General features: G+C 39.2%; 3 protein-coding genes across 8 annotated transcripts; all 3 read left to right on the forward strand.

The window, feature by feature from the left end:
- Positions 1-705: 705 nt before the first annotated feature.
- Positions 706-7,539, forward strand: pde6d (phosphodiesterase 6D, cGMP-specific, rod, delta). 6 transcript variants are annotated; one of them, XM_077534437.1, is made up of 5 exons: positions 706-1,162; positions 3,952-4,140; positions 4,218-4,377; positions 5,705-5,810; positions 5,899-7,539. In XM_077534437.1, exons 1-5 carry the CDS (start codon positions 1,138-1,140, stop codon positions 6,049-6,051), a joined length of 633 nt encoding a protein of 210 aa, XP_077390563.1. In that variant the 5' UTR covers positions 706-1,137; the 3' UTR covers positions 6,052-7,539. The 6 variants fall into 6 exon arrangements, with proteins under 6 accessions (XP_077390563.1, XP_077390567.1, XP_077390565.1 ...); XM_077534441.1 differs by having other exon boundaries at positions 4,052-4,140; XM_077534439.1 differs by having other exon boundaries at positions 706-1,093; positions 4,052-4,140.
- A 799-nt stretch (positions 7,540-8,338) lies between these two features.
- On the forward strand, positions 8,339-16,014 carry phb2b (prohibitin 2b). The gene is made up of 10 exons (XM_077533610.1): positions 8,339-8,538; positions 9,934-10,069; positions 10,179-10,263; positions 11,150-11,229; positions 11,749-11,933; positions 11,992-12,121; positions 12,826-12,929; positions 13,314-13,391; positions 14,539-14,618; positions 15,741-16,014. The coding sequence occupies exons 1-10, from the start codon at positions 8,518-8,520 to the stop codon at positions 15,760-15,762; spliced, it is 921 nt and encodes a 306-aa protein (XP_077389736.1). The 5' UTR covers positions 8,339-8,517; the 3' UTR covers positions 15,763-16,014.
- A 5,271-nt stretch (positions 16,015-21,285) lies between these two features.
- On the forward strand, positions 21,286-25,957 carry LOC144026699 (uncharacterized). Its single transcript, XM_077533611.1, has 5 exons — positions 21,286-21,500; positions 23,618-23,683; positions 23,762-23,840; positions 23,936-24,030; positions 25,392-25,957. Exons 1-5 carry the CDS (start codon positions 21,456-21,458, stop codon positions 25,428-25,430), a joined length of 324 nt encoding a protein of 107 aa, XP_077389737.1. The 5' UTR covers positions 21,286-21,455; the 3' UTR covers positions 25,431-25,957.
- Positions 25,958-27,639: the final 1,682 nt, after the last annotated feature.

The following is a 27,639-nucleotide window of genomic DNA, read 5'->3' on the forward strand; positions in this document are numbered from 1 at the left end:
AAAAAAAAAAAAAAAAAAAACGGACCAAAAAAAAATACACAAGTTGGTGCTCTGTTTTTTTGGAATAATTTTTGTTCCTGTTTATTTTTTATTTTTTTTCCTCCTATTTTTCTAACTCATTTTATGGGGATCTTTTTTTTTTTTTTTTTACTTTTTTTTTTTTTTTATTTCTCTGTTTTTCTGAATATTTATATACTTAAAAAAAATGTTTTTCTGACTACTGTAATTTTTTGGGGATCTTTGTGGGTTTTTTTTTAGTATTTTTTTTTCTGCTTTGCTGAATATTTTTTTTTCTGTCAAAAAAAATATTCAGAAAAACAGGGAAAAAAATATTAAGAAAAAGAAGAGGAAAAAATACTCAGAAAAACAGGGAGGAAAAACATAATTCCAAAAAGAACAAAAAAATAAAAACAGAAGTTCATGCTCTGTTTATTTTTTTTTAAATATTTTTTTGCATTTTTTTAATGTTTTTCCCCGTGATTTTATGAAATATCTAAAGTGCTGCACGATCTAAAAAACAAAGTATTATATATAAATATGGCGTTAATTTTATGTGTTGGTGTGTGAGCGGTTGCCCCTGGTGACGCGTCTTGTCTCTCTCGGTGCCTGCACACGTGTTACCAACTCGGCTTTCGATTGGCCGGAGAGAGGCGACCGCCGCCTCCGATTGGCCAGGCTGGCCGTCACTCATGCGGGGTTGGCCTATATTTAGCTGATTGCATTATCGGCTCAGGGTTAGCTTGCTACCAGCGAGTGAGCGAGCGAGCGAGGCGACGCACGCTTCTTTTCTTTTCTTTTTTTTTTTAAAGCCCAAAGCGCATTTGGAGTGCAAGCTGAAGCTCAAAATCGTTTTCGGGGACATTTTTTTCCCCCCCACGTCAGCTAGCAGGCGAGCGGCCGGCCGGCTGGCTGGCTAACGTCGCGGAGAGCTAACGCCAACAAACAAACAAAACGAAACAAACAAACAGCGGCACTTGTGGTCCGAGCTTTTCCCCGGAATCCTTCGCGGGGGCACCCGAAGAAGAGACGCGAGAAGCGGAGACATGTCTTCGGACGAAGACAGGGCCAAGGAGATTTTGAAGGGATTCAAACTGTATCCTTTTTTTTTTTGTTATTTTGTGTGTGTAAATTATCAAGATGAGTCGCCGACGTGAAGTCAAATGTGAGCTCAATTCTCGCGATTAGCCGCAAGCTAACTAGCCAGGTGATGCTAAAGTGGCTAAATGAGGATGAGAATGATGATGATGATGATGATGATGATGGTCAGTCAGTCAGTTAGGCTTGCTGATTGTTGAGGTTGGGGCCTCTTTCCCCTTACGTTTTATTTCGCAATATTGTCACTTTTACGTCAAGCTAAACGATTTATTTTATTTTTATTTTTTTTAAAAAGAATCTCCCTCAATTTTACGAATACGATTTAATATGCGAGGATTATTTTTTTTTCTTTTCGTTTTCTTCCCACGTAGTTTTCCACAAACACAATCAATACATCAATATTTAAAATAATGGCCGATGAACCATAAATTCAAATATGTGTATCTACTTTCGAGATGTTAACATTAGTAACACTTTGACTTGCAGTCTTCACCAATCTAAAAAAATGTGTGCGTAAAAAAGCTGCATAAAAAAACGTGTATGTACAAAAAAGTATGCGTAAAAAAAAAAATGTGTATGAAAAAGAAATGTGTGCGTGGAAAAAGGTGTGTGTAAAAAAAGTTTGCGTAAAAATTAAAGTTAGGTGTGCTTCAAAAAATTTTGAGTAAAACAAAATTGTTTAAAAAAAAGTGTGCGTAAAAAAAGTGTCTAAAAAATGTTTGCGTAAAAAAACGTGTACGTAAAAAAAAGTATATTAAAAAATATATATATAAAGAAATGTGCGTGAAAATAGTTTGCGTAAAAAAAAAAAAAAAAAGTTAAACAAAAATTTGTGCTTAAAAAAAGGTTTGTGTAAAAAAAAAAAGTGTTTTAAAAAAAATGTGCGTTTAAAAAAAAAAAAAGTGTGCGTAAAAAAATGATTTCTTTATGCAAGGATGTCTTCGTATTTAATTTTTCATTTTTTTTTTAAACCTGTTCTGCAACTGGCCCATTTTCTTTTCTTCTTCTTCCTCATGAAAGGTGAGGCCACACCTCCTCTCTGCAATCATGTAAAGTGTCCGACATGTCATCTTTTATCGACTGGTGTGAAGTCGCTCAAGAAAGTCACTTCCTGCTTTCAGGCGCACGTCAGCTGACCCGAGGGATTGTGTGTGTGTGTGACGTGTGTTGTGTGTTGGTGAGGTCAAGCTCGGGATGCGGTGAGGTCATACTTTTTTTTTTTTTTTTTTAAATCTGAGCGGAACCGGATTTAGCGGCCGCAGGAACGCCCGAGCGAGCGTTTGCCACACGTTTCCCGTGAAATCCTCGTTGGAGTTCATCACCCGCAACAAACATTTAAACATTTGCGTTTATCGTTATTCATCCCAAATTTGACGATTAGATCGAGTTAGCAGATCAAACTGTCAGCACTCTTCATATTAATCATGTTGAAAAAACACGATTGTCATCAAATGGCATCAATATGTGAATTGTTGACATTTCAACTCTCGATAATTTTTTATTTTATTTATTTTTTGTGGAATCACCGAATATGTTTTCAAATTTACAAGCATAAATTGATTATAATTTTGTTACTGTTTTGGTTCATGACATTCATCAGAAAATGAGCACAACAAAAATGTTGATGATGGTTTTCCAAAGTAAGAGATCCTTGCAAGTTATTTGGACAAAATCCAGATATAAAACCGGCCAATATATTTTTAATATACATTTTTTTTTTATTCAGAAATGCAAGTCAAATTTTCTAGATTATTTTGATTCACAATCTTCCCTCGTTTTTTGTTTCTTTAGCATATCAGTTGCTTTTCATAATAAAAATAATAATAATAATTAATAATATGGATGGAATATATTGACATAACGTTTATGGCGGCATACGGTGTGATTTTACTCATCGTTATTAAACGTTTTTGGCAGTCAAAGAGTTAAACAAGCTCTCAAATCGATTTTTTTTTTTTTTTCTCAAAATGGTTGCTCATTGATTTGACAATCGTTGATGAATCGGTTATTTCATTGTTGCGTCACTCTTGCATTTGTAAACATTGTAGCAACATGTCTGGATTGACACAAAATAACTTAACTTATTATGACAACATCAAATGTATCGACCACATTTGATGTTAGCGTACGTTTGACATCAACAACAAGAAAACAATTTGACTTTCTTCTTCTTTGATTGGCCACCAAATAAACAAAAAAAGTCTTGTTCTATTTTTGTCCTCCAGACTCCTCCCACGTGTTTACATCGTCGCGACACGGTCGCCTCCCCAGAGTGTGTTTACGTGCATGCGCGTCTTAATGAGTCCCGAATGAGCCGCCGACATCCAGCGGTTTTTTGTTGTTAGTTTTTGTTTTGTTTAAGAGCTCATCACGTGTGTCAGTGGAATAATCCACTTTTCTGGTGTCTGCAAAGCGTGCGTGGATGCCGATTAAGCCCCGCTTGAGAGGATTACGACAACCTTGCCGGTTGGTGGGGGAAAGGGGGCGGGGCCTGCCGCCACAATATTTACCTTTGAGTCGGAGCAGGTGCCAACCGGATGCTTTTTGTGGGCGTGTCAGAGGCAGCGGGCGGAGACGTTTTTTTTTGTCTTTATCATGTTGATGTCGAGTGTCCGTCAAGTCCGTCTGTCCGTCCGGCGTGTGCGTGCGTGACACCAAGTGCGGCCTGAAGGTGACAGGAAGCACAAGTGGACAATGCAATAAATTCCAAATGTTTTTCTCGCTTTTTGCTAATGTTCACATTGCAGGAAATGATGTCAAATTCAGTTGTTGATGTAGTTGTTTGTTTGCATCTGCAAACACACAAAAAATCATATCGACCGAATGTGTCTTATGAATGCATGTGCACATTTTCAGGCTTTCGGTTGTCCAAACGCGAATCGTGCTCGCAAGTCCAAAACGCGTGTGACTGTTTCCCCACAACGTGTTTGCGCTTTTTTGTGCTGAACTTGGTCAGAAACTGGATGAACCTCCGCGATGCCGAGACGGGCAAAGTTCTGTGGCAGGGGACCGAAGACCTGTCGGTTCCCGGCGTGGAACACGAAGGTGCGTGCGATCGCCGGCTTTCCACACGCTCCTCTTCATCATCTTCATCATCTTCATCTTCCTCCTCCTGGTTTCAGCGCGCGTCCCCAAAAAGATCCTGAAGTGCAAAGCGGTTTCCCGAGAGCTGAACTTTTCCTCGTCGGAGAAGCTGGAGAAGTTCCGTCTGGAGCAGAAAGTTTTCTTCAAGGGCCAATGTCTGGAAGGTGATCTTCATCCTCAGCAGCATCGTCATCATCAGTAATGCCCCGCCCACGTGCCTTCCTTCCATTCGGCCTTCTCGAAACGGGGCGCCGGAAAATCGTTGAAATCGTCACAAAGTGGACCAAATCTGCTCAATTCATACTTTTCAAATATAAATATATCATAAATTATAATAATGAATGAATTATATCATATTTCACAAACACTGAAAAATATAAATATATCATAAATTATAATTAACAAATTAGATATTTCACAAACACTGAATAATATAAATATATCATAAATTATAAAAGTTATTAATTATATAACATTTCACAAACACTGAAAAATATAATTGTATAATGAATAAATTATAATTATCTAATATTTCACAAATTAAAAAATATAAATGTATAATCAATACATTCTAATAACTAATTATATATTTCACAAACACTGAAAAATATAAATATATCATAAATAAATTATAATAATTATTAACTAATTATTACACTGAACAATATGAATATATGTTATAATAATTAACTCATTCACTCCCAGCCATTTTCATGTTCTATTGCTATAAAAACATGGAACCTACCAAAAGAAAAATGTCTCTTCTTTCATCAGGGGGGGAAAAAAAAGTACGGTATATTTTTTTTAATCTGTTTTTATGTTTTGGAGCAATTAGCATTAGAATTAGCTGAGTTTCATCATTATTTACAAACCTGTTGAAAATACTGGGAGAAAAGAGCTTTTTGCAACATGGATCTGGTTGATCTCTTATACTTTGCTGTCACCTGCTGGCCGTTTTTTTTTTTTGTAATAACTACCATCGCTTTAAGCGACCACTTCAGGTCAGAAACTGCATCAAAGCCTTCATACAAAAACTCTAGCAAACAAAAACCTAAAAAACGTATAAATACGTTTTTGGGAGTGAATGAGTTAATTATTTTATGTAATATTTCACAAACACAGCAAAATGAGTAGCGCTTCTTGATTTTCGGTTGCATCATTTCCAAATAATCAAATCATATAATTTGTTTAGCACATTTGAATTACCTGCAACCAATTTACTTTAATTTATTTTTTTGTATATTGGTCTGTCCCATAGCATGTTTGTAATCATTTTTTTAATGCATTTTTAACTCATTTAAAGTGGTGAAAAAAATGGCATTAATTCTGTTGATGGGTTGCAAAACTCCGCCTCTTCTTGACCGTGCAGTATCATGTTGCCTCAAGATTGGAAGCCTGAGAAAAATATCGATTTTGTGTATTTACTTAGCTAACCTTTTTTGTCTTTGGTATCAAATGCAGTCGTCCCGCTTTGTCTTAATTGTTGTGAGGTTTTGCCTTTTTGTGTGCGTTTTTGTCCACCCAGAGTGGTTCTTCGAGTTTGGCTTCGTCATCCCCAACTCAACCAACACGTGGCAATCTCTGATCGAAGCGGCGCCCGAGTCGCAGATGATGCCCGCCAACGTCTTAACGTGAGTCGCTCGTGACGTCAGCGGCGCTTCCTCCTCCTTCGTTTGTGGCGTCCTCTTTGTATTTTTCTCAATTTGTTTTTGCGTCCAGCGGCAACGTGATCATCGAGACCAAGTTCTTCGACAACGACCTGCACGTCAGCACGTCGCGGGTGCGCCTCTTCTACGTCTGACGTCCGCCGCCGTCCCGAGGAGGGAGGCGGAGCGAGCGCGCGCGGACCCGAGGAGCACGTCAATACTGTAAATACGCGAGCACTGATCCCACGTCAGCCAGACGCGCATTTCCTCGTGCTACCAACCAACCAACAAACGATGCTTTCTGTTTGCTTGCGTTGACTCAGGAACAAAAACACAAACATGTTTTAATGCTCACTTCCCTTTTGACGACTAAACCCTGTCGGAGCGCATTCTGTCCAACATTCCTCTTGCTGGGGCTTTTGGTTTGTTTTTCTGCCGTTGGAAGATCCGTGATGTTTCTCCGTATGTTTCCCTCTGTGAGGCCCACACGGGAAACATACGGATGTCACAATTTAGCCTGTCATGTTTCTTTGCTCAAATTTTCTCTTTATTTTTCCCCCTCCTCAAATTGGTCAATAAGAATGAGTTTGGGTGTTTGTTTGTTTTTTTTCTTATTTTATTTTATTTATTTTATTTGGTTTTTGAAATGCAGAACTGGAATTTATCGAATGTCTCTTTTTTTCTTTCTTTTTTCTGTTTTTTTTTATTTTTATTTTTTTAATTATTTTTTTCTGTTCTTTTTTCTTTTTTCATTTTTTCTTTCTTTTTCTTTTTTTCTTTCTTTTTTCTGCACTTTTCCTTTTCTTTTTTCTTTGTTTCTTTTGTTTGCTTTAAAACATAAAAAGGTAAACATATTTATTCATTTATCTCATGAAATGATTTCAGTATCAGTGAGTACAATTTTTTTTTTTTAAATTTGCATCCAGCTGTTTATAAATTTTGATTAAATAATTGGTTAACTTATCAAATGAAAACAAATTTGCATAAGCAGACCAGGTTACTGTAATTCATTGAGTTCAAAGTAAAATAATTCAAAGTTGAAAATGAATCATGCTGCATATTTGCGCTTTGGTGTTCACAGATTGTATTTATGGATTTTTTTTTCTTCTTTTCAAACCATCGTCTCCCCTCATAACCTCAGAAAAAAAGAACTGATTTGTGGTATTATTATATAACATCCATATTCAAGTCGATGTTGATTGACAGATTTTTGCTATCCAAATGTATTGTAACATTCAAAACTCGCACTTCTACGTCCGATGAATGACTTTGCCCCAGCATGTTTTATCGAATTACTTAATTATAATCACATTGGCATAAATCCCATTACATATTTGTGCTTTGCCATTTGAAAATGTCGTTATATTTGATGGGTTTGGTTTTATTTGTGGAAACACACTACTAATTTGTGTGCGTTTTTTTTCCCCCCTTCCCCAAACCTGTGCTTATTCACTTTTTTGTTTTTTACTTTTTAATGTCACTTATAAGGAGCGCGAATTATTTGCATATTTTCCGGTCAACTGTCCATCCACCAACGAGCAGACGATAATTGTCCTTTTGAAAAATCCAGTGAAAAGTTTGATGGCACTTGCTGCGATGAACAAAAAAGAAAAAGTTTGATTTGTTTTTGTTTTGCTAGCTGCTAACTCAAACCGTGTAATATAGATTTGTTTAATAAAACTGAACTTGTGGATTAAAACCATGTTGTTATATATGTCTGTGTGTGCTGTCTTATTTTACATATGAAAAGCCTCCACATTACAAAAAATAATCTTCAGGCATAAAAATGATCTTTCTCTACGGAAATGAACGCAAATGCGATTAATATGTTCTTCTGTGGTGTTTATCAAAGTGGTTTAAAGGCGCATCAGCGCAGGTGGCGCCATCTAGTGATGCAGCTTAAATTTTCTTATCTTGAAAAGATAGTAAGTCACAACTCAAAGCAGCAACTGTTGGCTTTGCGTTCTTTTATTCAGCCCACCTATTGACCTTTTATTCATTTATCTAATTCAACATACAAAAGTGTTGGTTTGTTTTGTTCAACTCAACTTTATTTATAAAGCACTTTAAAACAAGCATCGCTGTGTATACAAAGTGCTGTACATGAAACCGAAAACAGTCATGCAGTAAAGAATAAGATAAGAAAAACAAGAACAAAGCAAACATTTTAAGTGAGTATACAAGTATTTTTTGTATACAAGTAAATAAGTTTACATCAGTAAATTAAGAAGTAGGTGAGTGAATAAATAAATACATACATAAATAAATGGAATAAACATTGAAAAAGTTAATAATGAGGCATATTTTTGTATTCTGTGTTTTATTATTATTTTTATTTAAGAATATTTTCCTGCTTTTCTGAGTATTTTTTTCTTTCTGTTCTCTACACGGAATAATGGCAAATGGCGTCAAAGGATGTGGAACTGCCTTTCCCAGCAGGCTTTGCGGTGCTGCCGTAAAGCATCCGCTGAGTGTCGACATTGCGTTCTTGTATTTGCTGTCGAGTGACGCAAAGCTTTTCTCAATATTTTATTTATGTTCTCCGCAATTTAATAAAATATGTCAAAATAGAAAACTGCGTCAAAGGGTTTGGAACTTCCTTTCCCAGCAGGCTTTGCGGTGGGCGCTGCCGTAAACCATCCGCCGAGTGTCGACCTTGCCTTCTTTTTGCCGTCGAGTGACGCAAAGCAGCATGGCGAGCAAGGAGCCGAATGTAAGACATGAAACCTTTCAAGTTCAACTTTTGCGTACGAACGAGAATTGTTGCGGTTTTTTTTGTGGGTGAGCCGTTGAACGCTTCAGCTATCGGTGGACGTCTAACGTAAAGTAACAAACGTGCGCTTCAACCAAAAGCTTATTAAGGAATCTACTAGCTAGCTATCTCGCTAGCTAGCATGCTAGCTAACCAGAGCGATGCGCGAACTTTCTCGGGGCTTTTAATGAAGGTCACGTTGTTCACGCGTTCATCGTGTTAAGTCACACTTTTACCGCACAGTCGAAAGAGGATCAGCAGACTATAAAAGATGACATTCAGCTGCGTCTACACGCGCTTAATATCGATTTTGTGCCCTCGTGTTATCTTATCTTGCATGTTTGTCTGCTGATTGTCAAATGTCAAGATGGAATTTTTTTTTTTTTAATTGAGCAATTATACACAGACAAACAAGGCACATATGTATCGTCAAATGACAAGTTACTTGACAAAGACTGAGTATAGACATTCTTGAACATTGGAAATAAAAATAAAATTAAATTCAACTGAAATTACAGTTGCAAAAGGACGATAACAAATCGAATCTTTTCCAGTTAAGAAATTATCCATAACCAATTTTTTTTTTTCAAAGATTTGCAAAATAGTGAGAGAAGTCATATTTTCCACTGGAGTAGACATGATTTTGTTTGAAAATATCTGCATTTGTGAATAAAAAAAATCTGTCAAGATGGAGCAACATTTTGGATATTTATTGTATCTGCAAATAGTCCCACACTCCCTCTGAAATTGTTTATCATTTTATATTCACAGTTTATTAGTTGTCATCCCAAACACTAAAGTATTTTTGCTTGTATTTTATATGTCATTGTTTTTTGTTATGTTTATGTTCATTGTTTCCCTTATATTTGTATATTTTTCATTATTGTCACTTTTTTTTCTTTTTTTTTTTAAATTTTTCATTCATTCAGCTTTAAAAAGAAATCAGAATATTATCTGGTATTTGTCATTTTGATTGCAATATTTGTTTTCATCTTTGATTATTATTTTTTTTTCATTTTTACTGCCACACATTTATCCAAAAAAACTACCCGACAATAATTCCATACACCGGCAGCCCATTTAAAAGCGATACAATGCTGCCCTCTGCTGGCCATAGTTAGTGGATGTTTTTGATTCCACAACCCATTGACCAGGCAGCACTGCACTTCGATGTTGCATTGCCCATTGATTCAAAAAAACAAACGAACGTAGTTGTCGTCGATTAACGTTTATGGCGGCATACGCTGCGATTGTAGTCATCGTTATTAAACGTTTTTGGCGGCCAAAGAGTTCTTAATAAGGTGACGAAGCAGATGTGATTGATGATGTACTGATTGGCGTTCGGTCCCTTTGCAGCGGTTGGTCCAGAATCTGCGGGACCTGATGGGTCGCATGGCGGGCTCGTCGGGCGGCAGAGGCGCCGGACTCGGGATCAAGCTGCTGCTCGGCGCCGGCGCTTTGGCGTATGGCGTCAAAGAAGCCACGTACACGGGTACACGTAACGCGCGTTTGCAAATGAAGGAATCGACTTTGTATTTTTGAATTTGCAGCAGCCGCGCTAACGTTGGGACGTGTTTTTGTGTGTGTTTGTGTGTGCGTAGTGGAGGGCGGTCACCGAGCGGTGGTGTTCAACCGGGTCGGCGGCATGCAGATGGACACGGTGCTGGCCGAGGGTCTTCATTTCAGGTGACGCCTGCCGCCGATTGGCTGCCGAAGTTGCGTGGAGTGCAGTCACGATCAAATATTTTTTAGAATCGATTCATCTAGCGATTATTCAGTCGGTTAATTGATGAGTCGGATTGTATAAAAGTGTATTACAAAGGTATTTTTTTCACCCTGGTTACTGTTTATTGACCATTGATTGTTTATTTCATATTTCATTTTCATGTAGCGATTTAAAAAAAAAACAACAAAAAAAAACTGGGCGGTGGGTTGGGGGGTTGTGATGTTCTGGTACTGGTTGGCTCATTGTTTTCCATAATAAGAACAGATTTTTGAAAAGATTTTTGACTTTTGATTTTTTTTTTTTTTTAATTTAGTTAGTTTAGTTTGATTTTTAATACTTTGTTTGGTTTGTATCAGCTTTGTATTGTTTTTTAAAAATGGAGTAAATGAACTTTGAAATAGGCATAAGCTCTAGTTTCAGGGTTTTTTTTGTTTTTAACTCATTTGCTACCAAAAACGTGTAAATACGTTCTATTTTAAATGTACTAATTGTCCCAATGACATATTTATACGTTTTTTTATGTTGTTGTTGTTTTTTTTTTAAATGCTCAAGCATGCAGAAGGTTTTGATGCAGCCTCCCAAATGTGGAGAATAGGTGGAAAAAAATGGTAGTAATTACAAAAAAGGCCAGCAGGTGGCAGCAGAGTATAAGAGATCAACCAGGGCCACGTTACAACAAGCTGTTTTTCCCCGTTGTTTTCGACGGGTTTTGTGAGTCGATGAGTTAAAAGCAATTTTTGCTTTCGTCTTTTGTGACCCAAAATTTGAATTTCAATGTTTGAATTCATTTGTTGCTTTTTGATTGTGTGTGATAACCTGACACTGTGTTGTGCGTGTGTGCGTTAGGATCCCGTGGTTCCAGTACCCCATCATCTACGACATCCGAGCCAAGCCCAGAAAGATCTCCTCGCTCACCGGTAGCAAAGGTATCGCGCACTCGTTGACACGCCCACTACGGGGGAGGCGACAAAAGGGGGTCACTCGCAGTAGTGCTAATTTGATCCGGCCAGCAGAGTATAAGAGAGCAGCCAGGGCTATGTTGGAACCAGCTGTTTTTGATGGCGTTTTCACCAGGAATGTGAATATTGATGTCATTTTGCTATATTCTAATGCTAAGTGCTGCAAAACGGGAACAGATAGAAATATAGTTTTTGTTTGTTTGTTTTTTCCTGATAACAGAAGAGACTCTAATCTTTCTTTTGGTAGGTTTGGATAACAATAGAATCAAATATTGTGGGGGCCTTGCAAAATGAGTCAAAATGCAGTAAAAGAGCCGTAGCAAAGTCAAAATGGCTGCCAGTTAATGACGGTTTTGTGGTGGAAGATGTGTGTTGCCGAAATAGTTTTAGTTAATTTTTTTTTGCGAAACGAACACTAACGCGCAGGCGCATTTTCAAAAAAGTTTCGTGTGGCGATGCTGATTGTATTTATTTTCCTTGTGTTAGACCTTCAGATGGTGAACATCGCGGTGCGCGTGCTGTCGCGTCCGATGGCGTCCAACCTGCCCGCCATGTACCAGCGGCTGGGCAAAGACTACGACGAGCGCGTGCTGCCCTCCATCGTCAACGAGGTGCTCAAGTCGGTGGTGGCCAAGTTCAACGCCTCGCAGCTCATCACGCAAAGGGCGCAGGTACGTTTGGAACGCGTCCAAACGTGCGCCAAAGCGTCCATCTTGCGGCGTCCCGCAGGTGTCGCTGTTGGTGCGCCGGGAGCTTTTTGAGCGCGCCAAAGACTTCAACATCATCCTGGACGACGTGGCCATCACCGAGCTCAGCTTCAGCAGCCAGTACACCGCCGCCGTCGAGGCCAAGCAAGTCGGTGAGGGGAACGCGTGCGGCAAACCGACGTCGACATACTCAACATTACAAAAAAACATCTGTGAAGATGCACGACAAGCTAATAAACAAGCACTCGGCTTCAATAAAAGGTTGACACATTTACATAAAAAAAATACAGTTGAAGCTCACTTTTTTGCAATGATTCAAATCTGATGAAAAGTAAAGCAAATATTTCCCATGGCCAATCACAGACACCCAAATGTGAGGGGGAAAAAAACAAAACACATTTTACAGAATATTTTTGACAGATTAATTGACATTAAAGGGGCAGTCTGCCGCTTTCACTCGGGAAAATGCACTTTTTAAATACAGCATTTAAATAAACAACTTTTCAATTTATAGATGTGGGCTTTTCATAACGTGTGGTGGTGATTTTGTCCTAAACCCCAACCAGCCAATCACAGAACGGGGGGGCATGTCGCAAACGGGGCGGGGCCAATTTGTCGGCTGCGTGACGTCACTCACACCAATTTGAAAGCACGCACGGATTTTGATTTTTCACTCCCTCATTCGCACATGTAAGCTTCTGTGAGTGAGTGAAAAATAAAAACAAAAAATCCGTGCGTGCTTTCAAATTGCCGCAGGAGTGACGCTGCCAGTCGATGAGTTAATTGTCAATCATGATGTGCCAATTATTCCCGCCATATTTCGTTCTTTTTCTTTTTTTTTTTTGTGCGCGCGCAGCTCAACAGGAGGCGCAGCGGGCTCAGTTCTACGTGGAGAAAGCCAAGCAAGACCAAAGGCAGAAGATCATCCAGGCCGAAGGAGAAGCCGAAGCTGCCAAGATGGTAAACAAAAACATTCCGTGCCGTCGTTACACACAATAAAGGAGGCTTGTATACAGGAATCGAAGGGAAAAAAATACAAAATGTTTACATTTTCTGAAGTACTCGGGGAGTTTTAGAGGGAAAAAAAGCTCCCTTCCATTTCAATGTTATTTCATGTCTAACGTTAAAAATGGATAAATAAGAGCGTAGTTGCCTTAAAGCTGATTGTATTTTAGTTTGAATACAATTTCATATCCTAAAAAAAAAAAAAGAGCAATTTCAGTCAATTTAGTGGATATTTTCCTTCAGCATACTTTTATGTAAAAAAATGAAACGTCTCTTTGTAACTGTAGCAATGCAAATGCAAAAGTGACATCATGGTTTTTGTTTTAATTGTTTTTGTAGCTGGGTCAAGCCATCACCAAGAATCCGGGTTACCTGAAGCTGAGACGCATCCGAGCCGCTCAGGCCATCGCCAAAACGGTCGCTCGCTCACTTTTTTTTAATTTTTTTATACATTTCAAATCACCAATTTGAAAGATTTATTTTTTTTAAGCGGAAATTTTCAAGTGGAAAAAGATGCAAAAGTCGTCCATTTCCATAAATGCAACAGGACAATCTGACAATGTTGATGTTGGCACACAACTTAAATATGGAGGACCAAAACTGCCAACATTCAAAATGAATAAATGACTAAAGGTGAAAATAAAAGTGGATATAAAAAAATATTATTCGAAAATTAGATATAAAAAAAATCATATTAAATGGAAATAAAAAGATCAAAAATATACATACAATATGAATCATATTTATTTATATCATTTTTTATTGTCACTTTTCGTCGTTTATTTATTTAGTCATTTATTTGTTTGAATTTTGGCCGTTTTGGTCGTCCATAACAGCAAAGCAAAAAGTGATGCTTACTGGCTCGAATGGAGTCAGAGCTCCATCTAGTGGACAAAAAGGTGCAATGACACGCTTGTGACCTGACGGGACACCTCCAAGGAAACAACACAAACAACTTGTTGCATGACCACGACAGAATAAATCTGCAGTGACAAAAGTGATGATGATGACGATGATGATGATGACGATGACGATGATGACGATGATGATGATGACGATGATGATGATGATGACGATGATGATGATGACGACGATGATGATGACGATGATGATGATGACGACGATGACGATGACGACGATGATGACGACGATGATGATGACGATGATGATGATGACGATGATGATGACGATGATGACGACGATGACGATGATGACGACGATGATGATGATGATGACGACGATGACGATGATGATGATGACGATGATGATGTCGATGATGACGATGATGATGACGATGATGATGACGATGATGACGACGATGATGACGACGATGATGACGACGATGATGACGATGATGATGATGACGACGATGATGACGACGATGATGACGATGACGATGACGATGACGATGATGATGATGATGACGATGATGATGACGATGATGATGATGACGATGATGACGATGATGATGATGATGACGACGATGACGACGATGATGATGATGATGACGATGATGATGATGATGATGACGATGATGATGATGACGATGATGTGGTCCTTCCAGGTGTCGACGTCTCAGAACAAAGTGTACCTGAATGCCGACAGTTTGGTCCTCAACCTGCAGAATCAAACCTTTTTCGACAAGTGAGTGCACAACCAATTTTTGTTTTTCATCCACTAATGCGAATAAATTAACATTTCTTTTCCACCGCTGACCACCAAAACGCATTAGCGCCATTAAAATATGAAATATTCATCAACGTAAGTGATGGAAACACAAATCTTTTTTATTGTATTTTTTTTCCTGCTCATTTCCTGGTTCTCCACCAATCACTCGCGCTGCCTTCGGGGACCGTCTGGAATTTACGAAGCTACTTGCGCTAACCCCAAAAACATCAACCCAGTTGATTAGTTAGGGACGTAACCATATCCAAACTGGGGCTGGGAACATGTCGGTACCTCACGATAACAATTATCTCACCATATGACGATACCGCCATTATCCATATATTAGTCAGGTAATAAAGCCACGATAATATATAATAAAACTAATCATAAAATTATAATAATAATAATGTAAATAATAAAATAAATAAAAAAATAATAAAAATCTTTCAAATAAATATAAATACATAATATAATATCTAATTATATATACAAATATAAATACAAATAATAATAAAAAAATAATATATATAATAATAAGAAGAAGAATTTAAAAAAAATCTAAGCTGGTGAGTCTTCTTCGCCTGAAGACTTGCGTCCATTTCCCCCACCACTCTTATGAGGCGCTCCCCCTAGTGGCCCGCCAAGTAATTGCTCAATAAGTCATCAACAATGGAGCTGTTATAGTGGCTGAAAATTCATGACAAATATCGCGATACTTGCTTAGACGTATTGAGAGACAAAAGTGTCACGATTTATTGCGATATCGATATATCGGATTGGTCACTCCTCGCCGTAGTACATATTGATTTCCTCCACATATTGACTCGGTTTACAAGCATATTACTTATTATTCATCTGACAATTAGTGTAGATTTGAAACATAAAAGGGCCAAAACATGCCTTGTGAAAGTGAAACTGCACTAAAAAAAAGTACCCACCAGAGGGTGCTAGAACTGCACGAATGGAAATCAAGCCGACTTTTCTTGAACAGATGTGCTGCTTTTAAATATCGTGACATGACGACGACGACGCTTTTATTATCATGATCTCACATATCGTTGCTGCTGTTTGACTTTTTTTCCCCGTTTTGTCTTTCAGTTTGTCGGCCCAGAAGAAGTGACGATGATGATGATGATGATGATGATGATGATGTCGTCGTCACAACACACCAATCGGCGCTCGCCGCCGCCGTCCGGCGAGTCAGCTGACAACTAACGCAAAAGACAGGAAGAAGTAATTTTTGTTTTTTTTTTGTATTGTGGGATTTATCGGTAAAAATGAACGAAGCTTAGCGTTGATCTTGTGGAATCGTAACCCGAATCCGTCTTCTCATGTATGCGTCAATAAATAGTCGATTATGTACAGCTTCAAATGGCGACTTGATGACATTTGGATGAGGAGGATGAATTTGCATGTGTCAGCCGCCCGTTTCCGTGGCAACGCAGGGGGCGATGAGGTCATCGCAGCCGGCTTTGCAAGCAATTAGCGTTCGGCAGTTTCACTTCGTTCGCCGACACTTATTGATTAGCACGATTAGCATGTCCGTTATACTTCCTTGTTTTCACGCATTTTTTTTGTTAGTTTGTATTACTTTTAGTTATTTCATAACTGTTTCGTTTTAGTTCAGTTTTAGTGATGTCATCTTTTGGTGCTTTTCTATTGGCTGCTGCAAGATGACGTCGCTTCTTCAAAAGTCCTTATTCCGGTTCAAATCAAAATTAATTCACTTATAATCACATTTAAAATCATACTTTCAATTAATTAGCACTAAAATGAAGGACATTTTTATAATCATAGTTTTGTAAACATAAAATGAAGTTTCACTTTTTGTTTTTCATTTTTTTTAATTTTATTTCGTTAATGATATATATATTTTTTTATTATAATTTTAGTTATTTTGTTTGTTTTAGTTAATTAAAATAACCTTGGTAGACGCCAAACATAAAAAGATACATTAATAAATACAAATATATAAATACATTTGGATAATTTCCTGCACCAATTGACAATTTGGTTGTCAAATAAAATGAGTCAAGCTTTATTTAAAAACAAAAAACAAAAAAACTTTGAACATAAAGGATTCATTTTCAGCATTTGTTAAAATGATTTCAAAATGTAAACAAAGGTTTTATTAAATTAAACTACATTAAAAAAAAATTCTTCATTTCAGAATGGCAAAACAATTTAGATTTTTTTTTTAAAGATTAAAAAAATACAAATGTATATAGTTATATAATGAAAAAAAATCAAAAAGGTTTCATTAAAAAGAAAATTTCAAAAAAACTGGAACAAATGTTGTATAATAATAATATAAATAATTCAAATGGAACAAAATAGAATTAATTTTTCACAAAGCCTGCATCCACCAGTGACATGAAAAAGTATTTTCAAAATATTTTGTACTTTAGAATAAATGAAAGAAAGTTACATTATTTATTCTTTTATTTTTTTTTATTTTTTTTTAAATGAAGGCTTCATATAAGTTGATGAACTTTCAAAAAGGTTTCATTTGTTATGTTTTGAAATGACAAGCAAAAATTCAAAGGAGAAGGTGAAATGATTTGCACAAATCGGTCAGGAGATGTGCCAAAAGTTTCATCTTCCGATTATTGAAGGATTTGTGGAGTTTCAAAGAGGTTTTTCTTCCCCTTGTAATGAATTATTACTTTAATTGTTTATAAAAGCCACTCAAGCGTCGCAAACGTTTGCTGACTCGCATCTTCGGACTTGGCGGCGGGCCATTCGAGTGTGAACCGGATCCGGTTGTTCCGGAGCGACCAGTTGGCAAATCGTGGCGCCGCGAGGGACACGCCCAACGTGGAGCTGCGGCGGCGGCGTGCGTGCGCAGGTCGCGGCAGGTCCACGTTGGGGCCTCGCTGGAATTCGGCTCCGCGTGTCTGAACGCGCGTTAGAACTCGTTCACCTTGGGGGAGGTCGTCGTCGTCTGCACCTCCTCGCTATTTTTTTTTTGCCTTCCTATGACACATTTGCACTTTTTTTTTTTTTGCTCACATTGCTTCATTTGAAACCATCTTTTTTTTGCAGACGCGTTTCCACCGCAACGTGCACAAACTTGTACTTTCCAGTGTTCATTTTGAAATGTAGTCAGTTTGAGTCCAATTTCAGTCACGCTTGTTCGTTTTTCAACCTCATCTCGTTTTTAGTCGACCAGAAATGGAGCGTTTTGGTCTTTATTTTAGGCCAAGAAAACAAAATAATGTCCAAAAAAACTGCCGTTTTAGTCACAGCAACCATTTTTACCCCGTATGTAAATGGATTATTTTATTTTTTTTTTTTCACCTTTTCCAATCTAAAACTTTCCCATCAAATGTTCTCATCTTTTTGACTCACATTTCCAGTATATCAACAAGCGGCTACTATGACTCCATGCTTGTAAGTTCTCGTTTTTTGTTCATCAACTAAAATGTCCCATCAATTTGAGTCCATTTTTTTTTAACAACATTTTTGTCTTGTCTACATTAGTAGGGACGTAACGATAACGGCAATATCGTGATATCGCAGTATTGAAACTGCCACAATATCATCGTCGTTATGTCATAATATTAAAGGCAGCGCATCTGTTAAAAAAAAAAAAAAAAAGTCGGGGTGATTTCCATTTATGCAATTCGAGCACCCTCTGGTGGCTAATTTTTTTTTAGTGGTTTAATTTTTACAAGGCATGTTTTGGCCCTTATGTTTAAAATCCAAGCGAGTCAATATGTGGAGGAACTCAATTCTTATTTTATATATATATTTTATAATATTTGAATTGCATTAATGCACAAAAGGACAATATTCTATTTTTATATGAGACCATTGTTTTTCCCCTTCTTTTTTTTTTTTTAAACAATATTGTGACTTTTTGTATCACCAACCTCGCCACAATATCGTGATGTTTATCGCATTCATTAGTTGACAAAAATGACAAAAATGCATACTGATTTAGTCCCACTTAATGTTTATTAATGAGGATTTTAGTCGAGTCGAGTTTTAGTCTGGTGAAAAAGGTGTGTTGAGGAAATGATTTTTTTTTTCAACTTTTTATTTTATTTATTTATTTATTAGTAATTTTTTATTTATTTTATTTTTTATTTATGTATTTATTATTATTTTATCATTTTATTAAATTAACACCAGTAGTTTCCCAATCAAAAAAAATTCAAGCGCTGACCCCAGTTTGTGGCCCTCTAAAAGTTATCAAAAGGAAATAAAAGAAATACCAAAATGAAGTAATAAATTCCTAACTGAAGACTATTGTTGATAAAAACGCACTCAAAAGTTGTTTCGGCTCGTAATTCCCGGAAGTGGCGTTCCAGTCGGAATTTCAAAACAAGGGTTGATCGTTCGTTTGGTCGTGATGATTTGGTTGGTTGGTCGGAAATGGAAATTGTGTCACTTTGAAGTCACGTTGAACTTTGTGAGTCCACGAGCCAGTTGATGTTGAAGATCCGCTCCGGGTTTTCCGGATTCTCTCTCTGCAGTACTTTTCTTCTCCTCCTCCTCATCAGCGTCACCCTTCACTTTGCTCCACTTTTTCCATTTTTCATTTTCCAGCTCGGAGGAAAAGACAAAGACGCGCACACACACACACACACACACACAGTGGATAATAAGCACAGTGAACACCACGTGACCTTATTTCCATCCATTCACGACCACTTGTACTGAAATAAAGCGATCGAATTTGGATAAGTCATCATTAAAAATGAGCTTATGTTAATTAACGCACTACTACTTTTTTGAGGGGATGTGATGCCCTGGCATGTGGGCAAGGAGAGACACATTCAGATGCCACTTTCAGCCTTTTATCGAACGTGCCACAGATGCAAAAATGACAACCCTCGTAAAGGAACGTGGGGGGGGGGAAAAAAAAAAAAAAGTGTCACCTTCCCTTCAGGGCTGTTGACGTCACTCTCAAAGCCACACCCTCACCCTCTTTCACACAAACGGAAACTAAAATTTATATCTTTACATTCTCACGTTTTATTTTTATATATTTAACAATGCAGTATTAGTGTTGCTATTCTTTATTAAAAAAAATTGATCCTGTAATGGGGAAAATGTGTTTTTATAATTTGAATTTAGAGCGTAGTCATGTAACTCATTAAACTCGTAAGCCAAAGAACAATTTGTACATTTATATGCTGTGAAAATGATAAATTACGAAACATTTTCCCAACTTTGGATCGTCGTCAATTTGTAATACAGTTTGACATGGCGAGGTAAGTATGCTGCCCCCTGCTGCACGACTAGAAAAAGGCAGGAAGTCGCATGAACGAGACTCCAGCACGTCTCGTTACGTTTATGTGACTTACATAGAGAAATTGATTTTCCTCTGCATTTCACCTTGGTGTAAATATTGTCAACGAACCTCTGTTGTTTGATTTTTATCACGTTAAATCAAGGAAACACTTGAAAGTTATGAATCCGCACAATTTCCGGTACAGTATTTCCTTCCACCCACAGTTCCCGCCCACCACCAACCGTGACGGTGATTGACAGCTGCATCGACCACTCACCGGGCGCAAAGCGTCAGCTTTACGTTCGCTTCAGTAGACGGACCAATCACGACATCCGGCTCGAGGAAAGCTTCAAACGCCACACGGTCGGGACGAGCGGCCATCTTGGTGAGGGACAAAAGAAATAACAGCCGCCATTTTGGTGAGGGACAAAAAGCAACAAGCAAGTCAGCTCTCCGTCGTTTGTTAGCAAACAAATGCCGTCTAAATTACATCCACGCTACATTTACGCACTCGGCGCGATATTTTATCTCTCTTGAGAGCATTTTTTGGGGGACAGACTGCAATTCTCTCGCGTTACTATGGCTTTTTCCGACACGCCCCGCCCTCACGTCTGTCCTACTTTGTCTCGCACATGCGCGCGCGCGCGCACACACACGCTTATTGTTAATAAATCCATATATAAATAGAAACTACACGGATAAAGGTTAGAGTCGAGGTTTAAGCGTTGGAGTGTCGCGCTCACGCTCGTGGTACCCTATTGAGATACTAAAAACAGTCCGCTTGTGAGGGGGGACGGTGGGCGGGTAATGTTGCAGCACGTTACTTGAGTGGAACTGTAACGAAGTCGTCACTAAAAAGTGCGGCAATTTGTCGTAAAGCTTGCAGTGGAGGCGCACCGGGATTTCTTGGACCGCCTTCAGCGACCGTGTTCTTAGTGGGGGCTTTTTTTTTTTTTTTCCCTCTCGTGTCGTCTTGCCAGTGAGGTCACGTGACTCAAAAAGTCGTTATTTCGCAAATCAAGTAGCTATACTTAAAAAAAATAAAATAACCAAAAAACACTTGATTTTGCATGCATGCAAAACACGCCCGCGGCGAGTCATAAAAGTCATCATAGTGTGAACAAACGTTTACAATCTAGTGTGATTATTATGGGATTAACGCAGCCAAGCGCGTACACGGAGATTTTTTTTATTTTTTTTGCTCACACATGTCAACGTTTTTGCACGCGCGCGTGCGTGCGTGGGTGGCACACTTTTTTTGGGGGCAACAAGGGAGGCGCGTCCATTGTTTGGCGGCGTCCAATCGGCGGCCGAGTTTGGCCCTGAGCCGCCCTCGACCAATCGGAGCGCGCCCGCCGTTCTCCACGTCCCGCCCACCTGGCCTATAAAAACGCGGCGCGGCGGCGTAAGCGAGCGAGCGGGGCGGGTGCACGCGCAAACTGGGGGACTTTTTTGACCGCGGCGACTCAAGTGGAAATCTTCATCCTTCATCCTCCTCATCCTCGCCACCTTTGAATCTGCGCGACGGCCATTATTGTTTGCTAACTCGCGGGAAAAACAAGAAGAAGAAGATGGCGGACAGCAAAGTGGAGAGCAGCGGCGAGCTGAGCGCCAAGGTGAGACGCGCACGCGCACGCGCGCGCTTGATTAATGAAGAATTGAGCGTGCTGCAGGACACGCGCGTGCGCGGGCGGACGCGCGTCATTCACCGCTTGCGGCGTCGTTTGCGATTTGTGTGCAGCATTTTTTGTTTGTCCTAAATAATAATCGGACTGATGATGATGATGCGCGTGCGTGTGTGTGAGGCGCGTGTCAGTGGCGCTTTACGTGGGAATTGAGAGCGGATTTGGCCGCTCAGAGCCTCTTAAAGTGAACAAGAGGAAGAAGAAGAGGAGGCGCGACGCTTTCTCTTTCGGATCAAAGCGTAAAGAAAAACAATAGTCATAATAATAAAATAACTGCCAAATATCGCTTCCGTGCGTTACCAGATCGTGTATGGGGGGGGTCGCTTGTGGTGCTTCCGCCCTCCCCCCCCCCCCCGCGTCATAGCGTCGTCTGGAGGGCACGCAGCCGCCGACGGAGCGAGGGAGCCCGGGGGCGAAGGACGCGCCGTCGGCCGGCGCCACCGCCGGAGCGGGAGCAGAGCCGTGCGCGCGCGCGCGCGCGTGTGTTTGTGTTTGTGTGCGCGCGCGCTCACAACAGGAAGCAGCATCCTGTCTGGAGGATAAAGATGCGCCGGGGGGGGAGGAGGGGGGTCGCGAGAGATTTCATTGAGGGTCGTCTCCGAAATGGATTAATTTATTTATTTGTTTGTTTTATTTAATTTGATTTTTTTTACCATGGTGTCCATACGGGGGCGCCGTTCGCTGGCACGCCGGACTGAAAAGAAGCGCAAGGAAAGACGTTGAAAGCCGGATTAGGGGGATCCTAAAAAATGACAAAATGTCGAGTGATTGACGGCGAGTGTCGGATGACGTCACAAGGCGGCATTTTCACATACTCGCGAAAAGTGTGCTCAAGTTGGTGTCAGGTGACAACATCCATTGTGACATTGACGGCTGCCGGGACTTGGAGTCTGGGCGTGTCTGTGTTGTGGATTATTGTTTTCTTTTTTTTTTCTTTCGTCCTCTTCCTCACCAGTCAAGCTGCCGCTCTGCTCCAGTCTGGTCTGGTGTCAGCTTTCAGCAGCGAGAGCCCAGTGGGAGGGACTTGAGAGCATGCGACCAATCAGAGCGCAGGGACCGGGAGTCCAACCTGTCCCCTAAAATGGAAACTTCCGGTCTCCCTTCTAATCCAGGAAGCACATGTTTACCGTCCTCATTACTTATATATATATATATATATATATATATATATATATATATATATATATATATATATATATATATATACTTTTTTATTTTTGGGGGGGCTGTAGCTAGCAGTTAATAATTTTTTAATCTGTCTATTATTTAAGTGATGAATTAATAACTTAAAAAACATGTTTTAATTTCCACCCCTTTATTATTTTATTTATTTATTTCAAAGTAGCAGTGCAGGAAATTGATAAACGTAAATTAACTAAGATTCAGTTCCCAGAAAATCGACAAAAACGATGCTTAGGTAGATTTTTGAAAACGTCATATTTGGAAAAAACAAATCCTCCTTCTTTCCTGTGAATTGTATGAATATGCACACGTGCACTCAAACTGTTATAAGCAGCAACAATATCATTAGCAACATGCTAACAGTCATCAATGTTGCACAAGTTGAAATTTAGTGGACAAAACTTATGGTGCGTTCAAGTGCATATAAAGGTGTGGGGAACAACAGTGTTGTTGACCAACATTCGTGTTGCCTTCAAGTGCACGTCAACTTGTTTTTAATGTGTTGACGAACATATGAGGAGGTCGTCGGTAAACAAACGCGATGCGTTCAAGTGAACGTGAAGCTGTCGGCCAAAAACAGTGTTGCATTCAATTGCTTGCGAAAGTGTCTGTCAAAAACGTGCGTCGCCTTCAAGTGGCCGTGAAGATGTCGGTGAAAAAAAACAAACAAAAAAAACAACTGTTGCGTTCAAGTGCTCACAAACGTGCGTTGACATTCGCGTTGCCTTCAAGCCGGCGTGAAGATGTGAGCGCACGTTGCGTTCAAGTGCGCGGGAACGTGTCGGTGAACATTTGCGATGCGTTCAAGTGCCCGTGACGGGACATTTGAGGCTCACTGAGTGTTTGTTTTGTTTTGTTTTGTTTAGGAGTTGAAGGACAAGAAAATGTTGGAGGAGAAGAACGGCGACGACGCCACCGCCAACGGGAAAACCGTGAGAGCGCCTCCTCTTCATCATCGTCATCATCATCATCATCACTCTCATCCTCAAATGTGTGTGTGTGCGTGTCAGGACGAGGAGAACGGCGAGCAGGACAACGAGGCGGAGGAGGAAGACGACGTGGGAGACGAGGAAGAGGAGGATGGAGAGGGTAAACAAAAACGCGCTCGCCCAAACAAAAGCGACACTCGTGCTAAAGCTAAAGCTAACGCGCGCGCGCGTGTGTGCTCACTCGTGCGCGTCCAGGTGAGGAAGAGGACGACGACGACGACGACCTGGTCACGCCCACAGGGAAGAGAACAGCCGACGATGACGACGACGACGACGACGACGATGACGAGGTGCTAAAAAAAAAAAAAAAAGAAAAGATAGGAAACGGGGTCAAAGCACTGACCTGTATATGTGACTGGATAGCCCGCGTGCGCTAGCGCAAGCCGTTTGAAGTCGCACGGCGGCCATCTTGTTACTCACACCTTGCTAGCAGACTACTGTGTCAACTATACGCTATACGTACAGATGAGCTAGCTAATATTAAGGTAATGCTAATGCTAATAAGCTAATGCTTGTGGCCACTATTTTTTAACAAGTAAAAAATCAAATCAAATTAACATTCCATCCATCCATTTTCTTAACCGCTTGCTATGTTTAATACATTTAAAACACCATAAATCATACTATTTCTACTAAGTACTGTCTCAATTGTTGTCCAATTTCGATGGTATGGCGAGAAACGTTTCTTGGGAGGAGCAATATGGCCGCCTCACCACCTCTTGGCCTATCGGCTATACGGTCATACATATGGATTAGTGGTTTAAAGTTAGCTACTCGTTTTCAATTGTTGGATGTTCGTAAGCTAGCTTGCGAGCTAGCTAGTTAATTAGCTAGCTAGTAGAAAATAAAATCATTCAAAGATAATGAGCTAGATACTTGTTAAATCACGTTACAAATTGATCGAGTAAGTTTAGTCAGCTAGAAAGTAAATGAGCCGCTTTGCTCCGAAGTTTCACACTGCTGAAGATGCTAACCGCTAGTAAGCTAACTTCCTTTTCATTTTTAACGCCGTAGCTAAAGCCACTAGCAGGCTAACATCAGCAACAACAAAAAACTGAATCTGATTGAGTGGCCTTGGGCAAAAGGGGCGTGTCTCCAACTTGGATAATGTAAATGTTTTGGATCGTATGGCGAGAAACCTTTCTTGGGAGGAGCAATATGGCCGCCTTGTGACCTCAAAAGCCAGCTATCCAGTCATATATATAGATCAATGGTTCAACGTTAGCAAGCTAGCTACTCGTACTTTTCATTCGTTAGATGTTTGTAAGCTAGCTTGGTCCGAAGCTAGCTAGCTAGCTATCTAGCTCCTACCAAATACAATCATTCGAAGATAATGAGATAGCTACTTTTTAATTCACGTTACAAATTCATCAAGTCAATTTAGTCAGCTAGAAAGTAAATGAGTTGCTTCCCTATAAAGTTTAGCTTTGTTGAAGATGCTAACCACTGAAGATGCTAACCGCTAAAGATGCTAACTGCTAGTGAGCTAATTTCCATTTCATTGTTTACGCAGTAGCTAAAGCCACTAGCAGGCTAATATTAGCCAGAAAAAAACAAAAAAAAAACAGAATCTGATTGGGCGACGTTGGGCAAAAGGGGCGTGTCTGGCGTCAGCTGTCAACCAATGGTTGTTGTTTGTTGTGGCGAACAGGACGAAGTGGAGCGGAAGAAGCAGAAGACGGACAAGTAAAGACGAGACCGCCGCCGTTGACGTCCAAAAAACAAAACAAAAACAAAAACAAAAAAAAAACCTCAAGTCCTCCCTCCTTCCAAACGTCCGAAAGAGAATTTGTTTGTATTTTTATTTACATTTTATATTTTTGTATATATTGTACGGAGGTCGGCCATCTTGACGAGTATCAAGCGCTGCTCCGAAGACATTTTAACACCCGGGGAAAGTTTCAGCGTACACGAGCATCCTGGCGCAGGCCCGTCGCATACATATTGACGTCCATACGCACGCACGCACGCACGCACGCACATATTCAATACATCATATATCAGCGCAGACACACACGCACGCACGCACACACAGACACGCCCGTGCAGGGCGAAGGATGCGTTTAGGTACACCGGGGGCGTGGCGGCACTTTTGCCGCGTCTGTTTTTCGTGCTTAGTTTGTCGTAGACGAGCAGGATGTAGCGTGATGTCCTAGTCGGAATGTTTTCATGTCCGTGTTACGTTGTTGGAAAATAAAAGTCTTTGGCTTTTGTCCATCTCGACGCGTCTTGACTTCATTAAAAAAAAAATTCAATGTTTAAATGAGACTTCATGTTGATTTTGTCAACATTTCTATTTCACTTAAATGCAGACGTCAATCGCGCCGTGAGAAGATGAGTTGAATTTCCTTCCGTGACCACACTTGTATCTCAAATTATCTTTCCAAAATGTAATTCATGGTAATGCCCTTGAAACACTTTTTTTGTTGTTGTTTTTTAATAAGGAATAATTTCACACAAAACATCGATGACATCGAATGTTTTGCTGCTCTTTCTGGTGTACCTGCTTTGGCCACCGGGTGGCAGCACGATACAGTCATGCAGACAAATGAAGAAGAAGAGTTGTCGTCTTTTACTACGACTACTCGGACTCCGTAAGATGATGTCATATTAATCTTTTTTTTTTTTTTTTACGTCGGGGATAACGAATATAAATATGGTTATATTTTCTGTCAACATGTTTCTCAAACCACAACCACCAATGCTACTGTTTAGCATGTCAATGACATTTTGCGTTGTTGTTAGCATGAAGCTAAGCAGACGACTTCTCAGGCTTGTTTCCAATCCACATCACGTGTCTTTTTTTTTTTTTTTTTTTTTCTGTTTCATTTGCAAGTAAACTTGAGCCGGAAGTGGCAACAAACAGCTTGAAGTCTCCTTTTTTTTTATCAATTGTATCAACTTTTTTGCTCTTTTAACTCCAAGAAAAACAAACTTAGCCCCCCCAAAATAGCGCCAGACCAATTTCAACGTTTGTTCCCATGACAACCAGGATAGTTTGTCTCCTGGAACTCGATGGACAAGTGAGAGAGAAAAAAAAAAAAAGAGACGTTTGATCGAAAACCACGTGACGTGTTTTTCTTGGCACACGCACAAACAAGAATGCGCCTCCTGCCCCGCCCAGCAATCAAGTAAGTGTCATTCGCAAGTCGCTAATGCGCTTAACATAAGCTCACGTTGTGCTGAAGTCGCAAACCGCGCTGCGTGCTTGGTTAGCAGCTAGCAAGTGAAAAGAAAATGACTAACCGCATGGTCTTATTTTTTTTTATTTAAAAAGACACCTTACTATCCATGGTCAATAAAAAAACAAAAAAAAACAAAGCCATACTAAACATGGTCATGTTTTTTTTTGTGTGTTTTTTTTTTAAAGATGCCTGTACATGGTAGTTTTATTTATTTTTTTTTTCCAAAAAAGACGCCTTACTATACATGGTCAATTAAAAAAAAAAAAAAAAAAAAGGCATACTAAACATGGTCGTGTTTTTTTTATTATTATTATTAAAAAAAGACGCCTTACTATACGTGGTCAATTTAAAAAAAAAAAAAAAAAAAAGGCATACTAAACATGGTCGTGTTTTTTTTTTTTTATTATTATTCTTCAAAAAAGATGCCTTACTATACATGGTCAATTTAAAAAAAAAAAAAAAAAAAAAAAAAGGCATACTAAACATGGTCGTGTTTTTTTTATTATTATTATTAAAAAAAGACGCCTTACTATACGTGGTCAATTTAAAAAAAAAAAAAAAAAAAAAGGCATACTAAACATGGTCGTGTTTTTTTTTTAAATTATTATTCTTCAAAAAAGATGCCTTACTATACATGGTCAATTTAAAAAAAAAAAAAAAAAAAAAAAAAGGCATACTAAACATGGTCGTGTTTTTTTTATTATTATTATTAAA

Source organism: Festucalex cinctus, chromosome 10 (assembly GCF_051991245.1).
Source record: "Festucalex cinctus isolate MCC-2025b chromosome 10, RoL_Fcin_1.0, whole genome shotgun sequence".
In the NCBI taxonomy this organism is placed as follows: Eukaryota; Metazoa; Chordata; class Actinopteri; order Syngnathiformes; family Syngnathidae; genus Festucalex; species Festucalex cinctus.

Bases quoted from the DNA above. Each gene is read 5' to 3' on its own strand.
- phb2b (XM_077533610.1), top strand. From the start codon at position 8,518: ATGGCGAGCAAGGAGCCGAAT. The intron at 10,264-11,149 runs GTGACGCCTGCC...TGTGTGCGTTAG, and splicing joins GCCGAGGGTCTTCATTTCAG to GATCCCGTGGTTCCAGTACC. The intron at 11,230-11,748 runs GTATCGCGCACT...TCCTTGTGTTAG, and splicing joins CTCGCTCACCGGTAGCAAAG to ACCTTCAGATGGTGAACATC.
- LOC144026699 (XM_077533611.1), top strand. From the start codon at position 21,456: ATGGCGGACAGCAAAGTGGAGAGCAGCGGCGAGCTGAGCGCCAAG. The intron at 23,684-23,761 runs GTGAGAGCGCCT...TGTGCGTGTCAG, and splicing joins CCACCGCCAACGGGAAAACC to GACGAGGAGAACGGCGAGCA. The intron at 24,031-25,391 runs GTGCTAAAAAAA...TGTGGCGAACAG, and splicing joins ACGACGACGACGATGACGAG to GACGAAGTGGAGCGGAAGAA.
- pde6d (XM_077534436.1), top strand. From the start codon at position 3,828: ATGTTCACATTGCAGGAAATGATGTCAAATTCAGTTGTTGATGTAGTT. The intron at 4,141-4,217 runs GTGCGTGCGATC...TCCTGGTTTCAG, and splicing joins TCCCGGCGTGGAACACGAAG to CGCGCGTCCCCAAAAAGATC. The intron at 4,378-5,704 runs GTAATGCCCCGC...TTGTCCACCCAG, and splicing joins CAGCAGCATCGTCATCATCA to AGTGGTTCTTCGAGTTTGGC.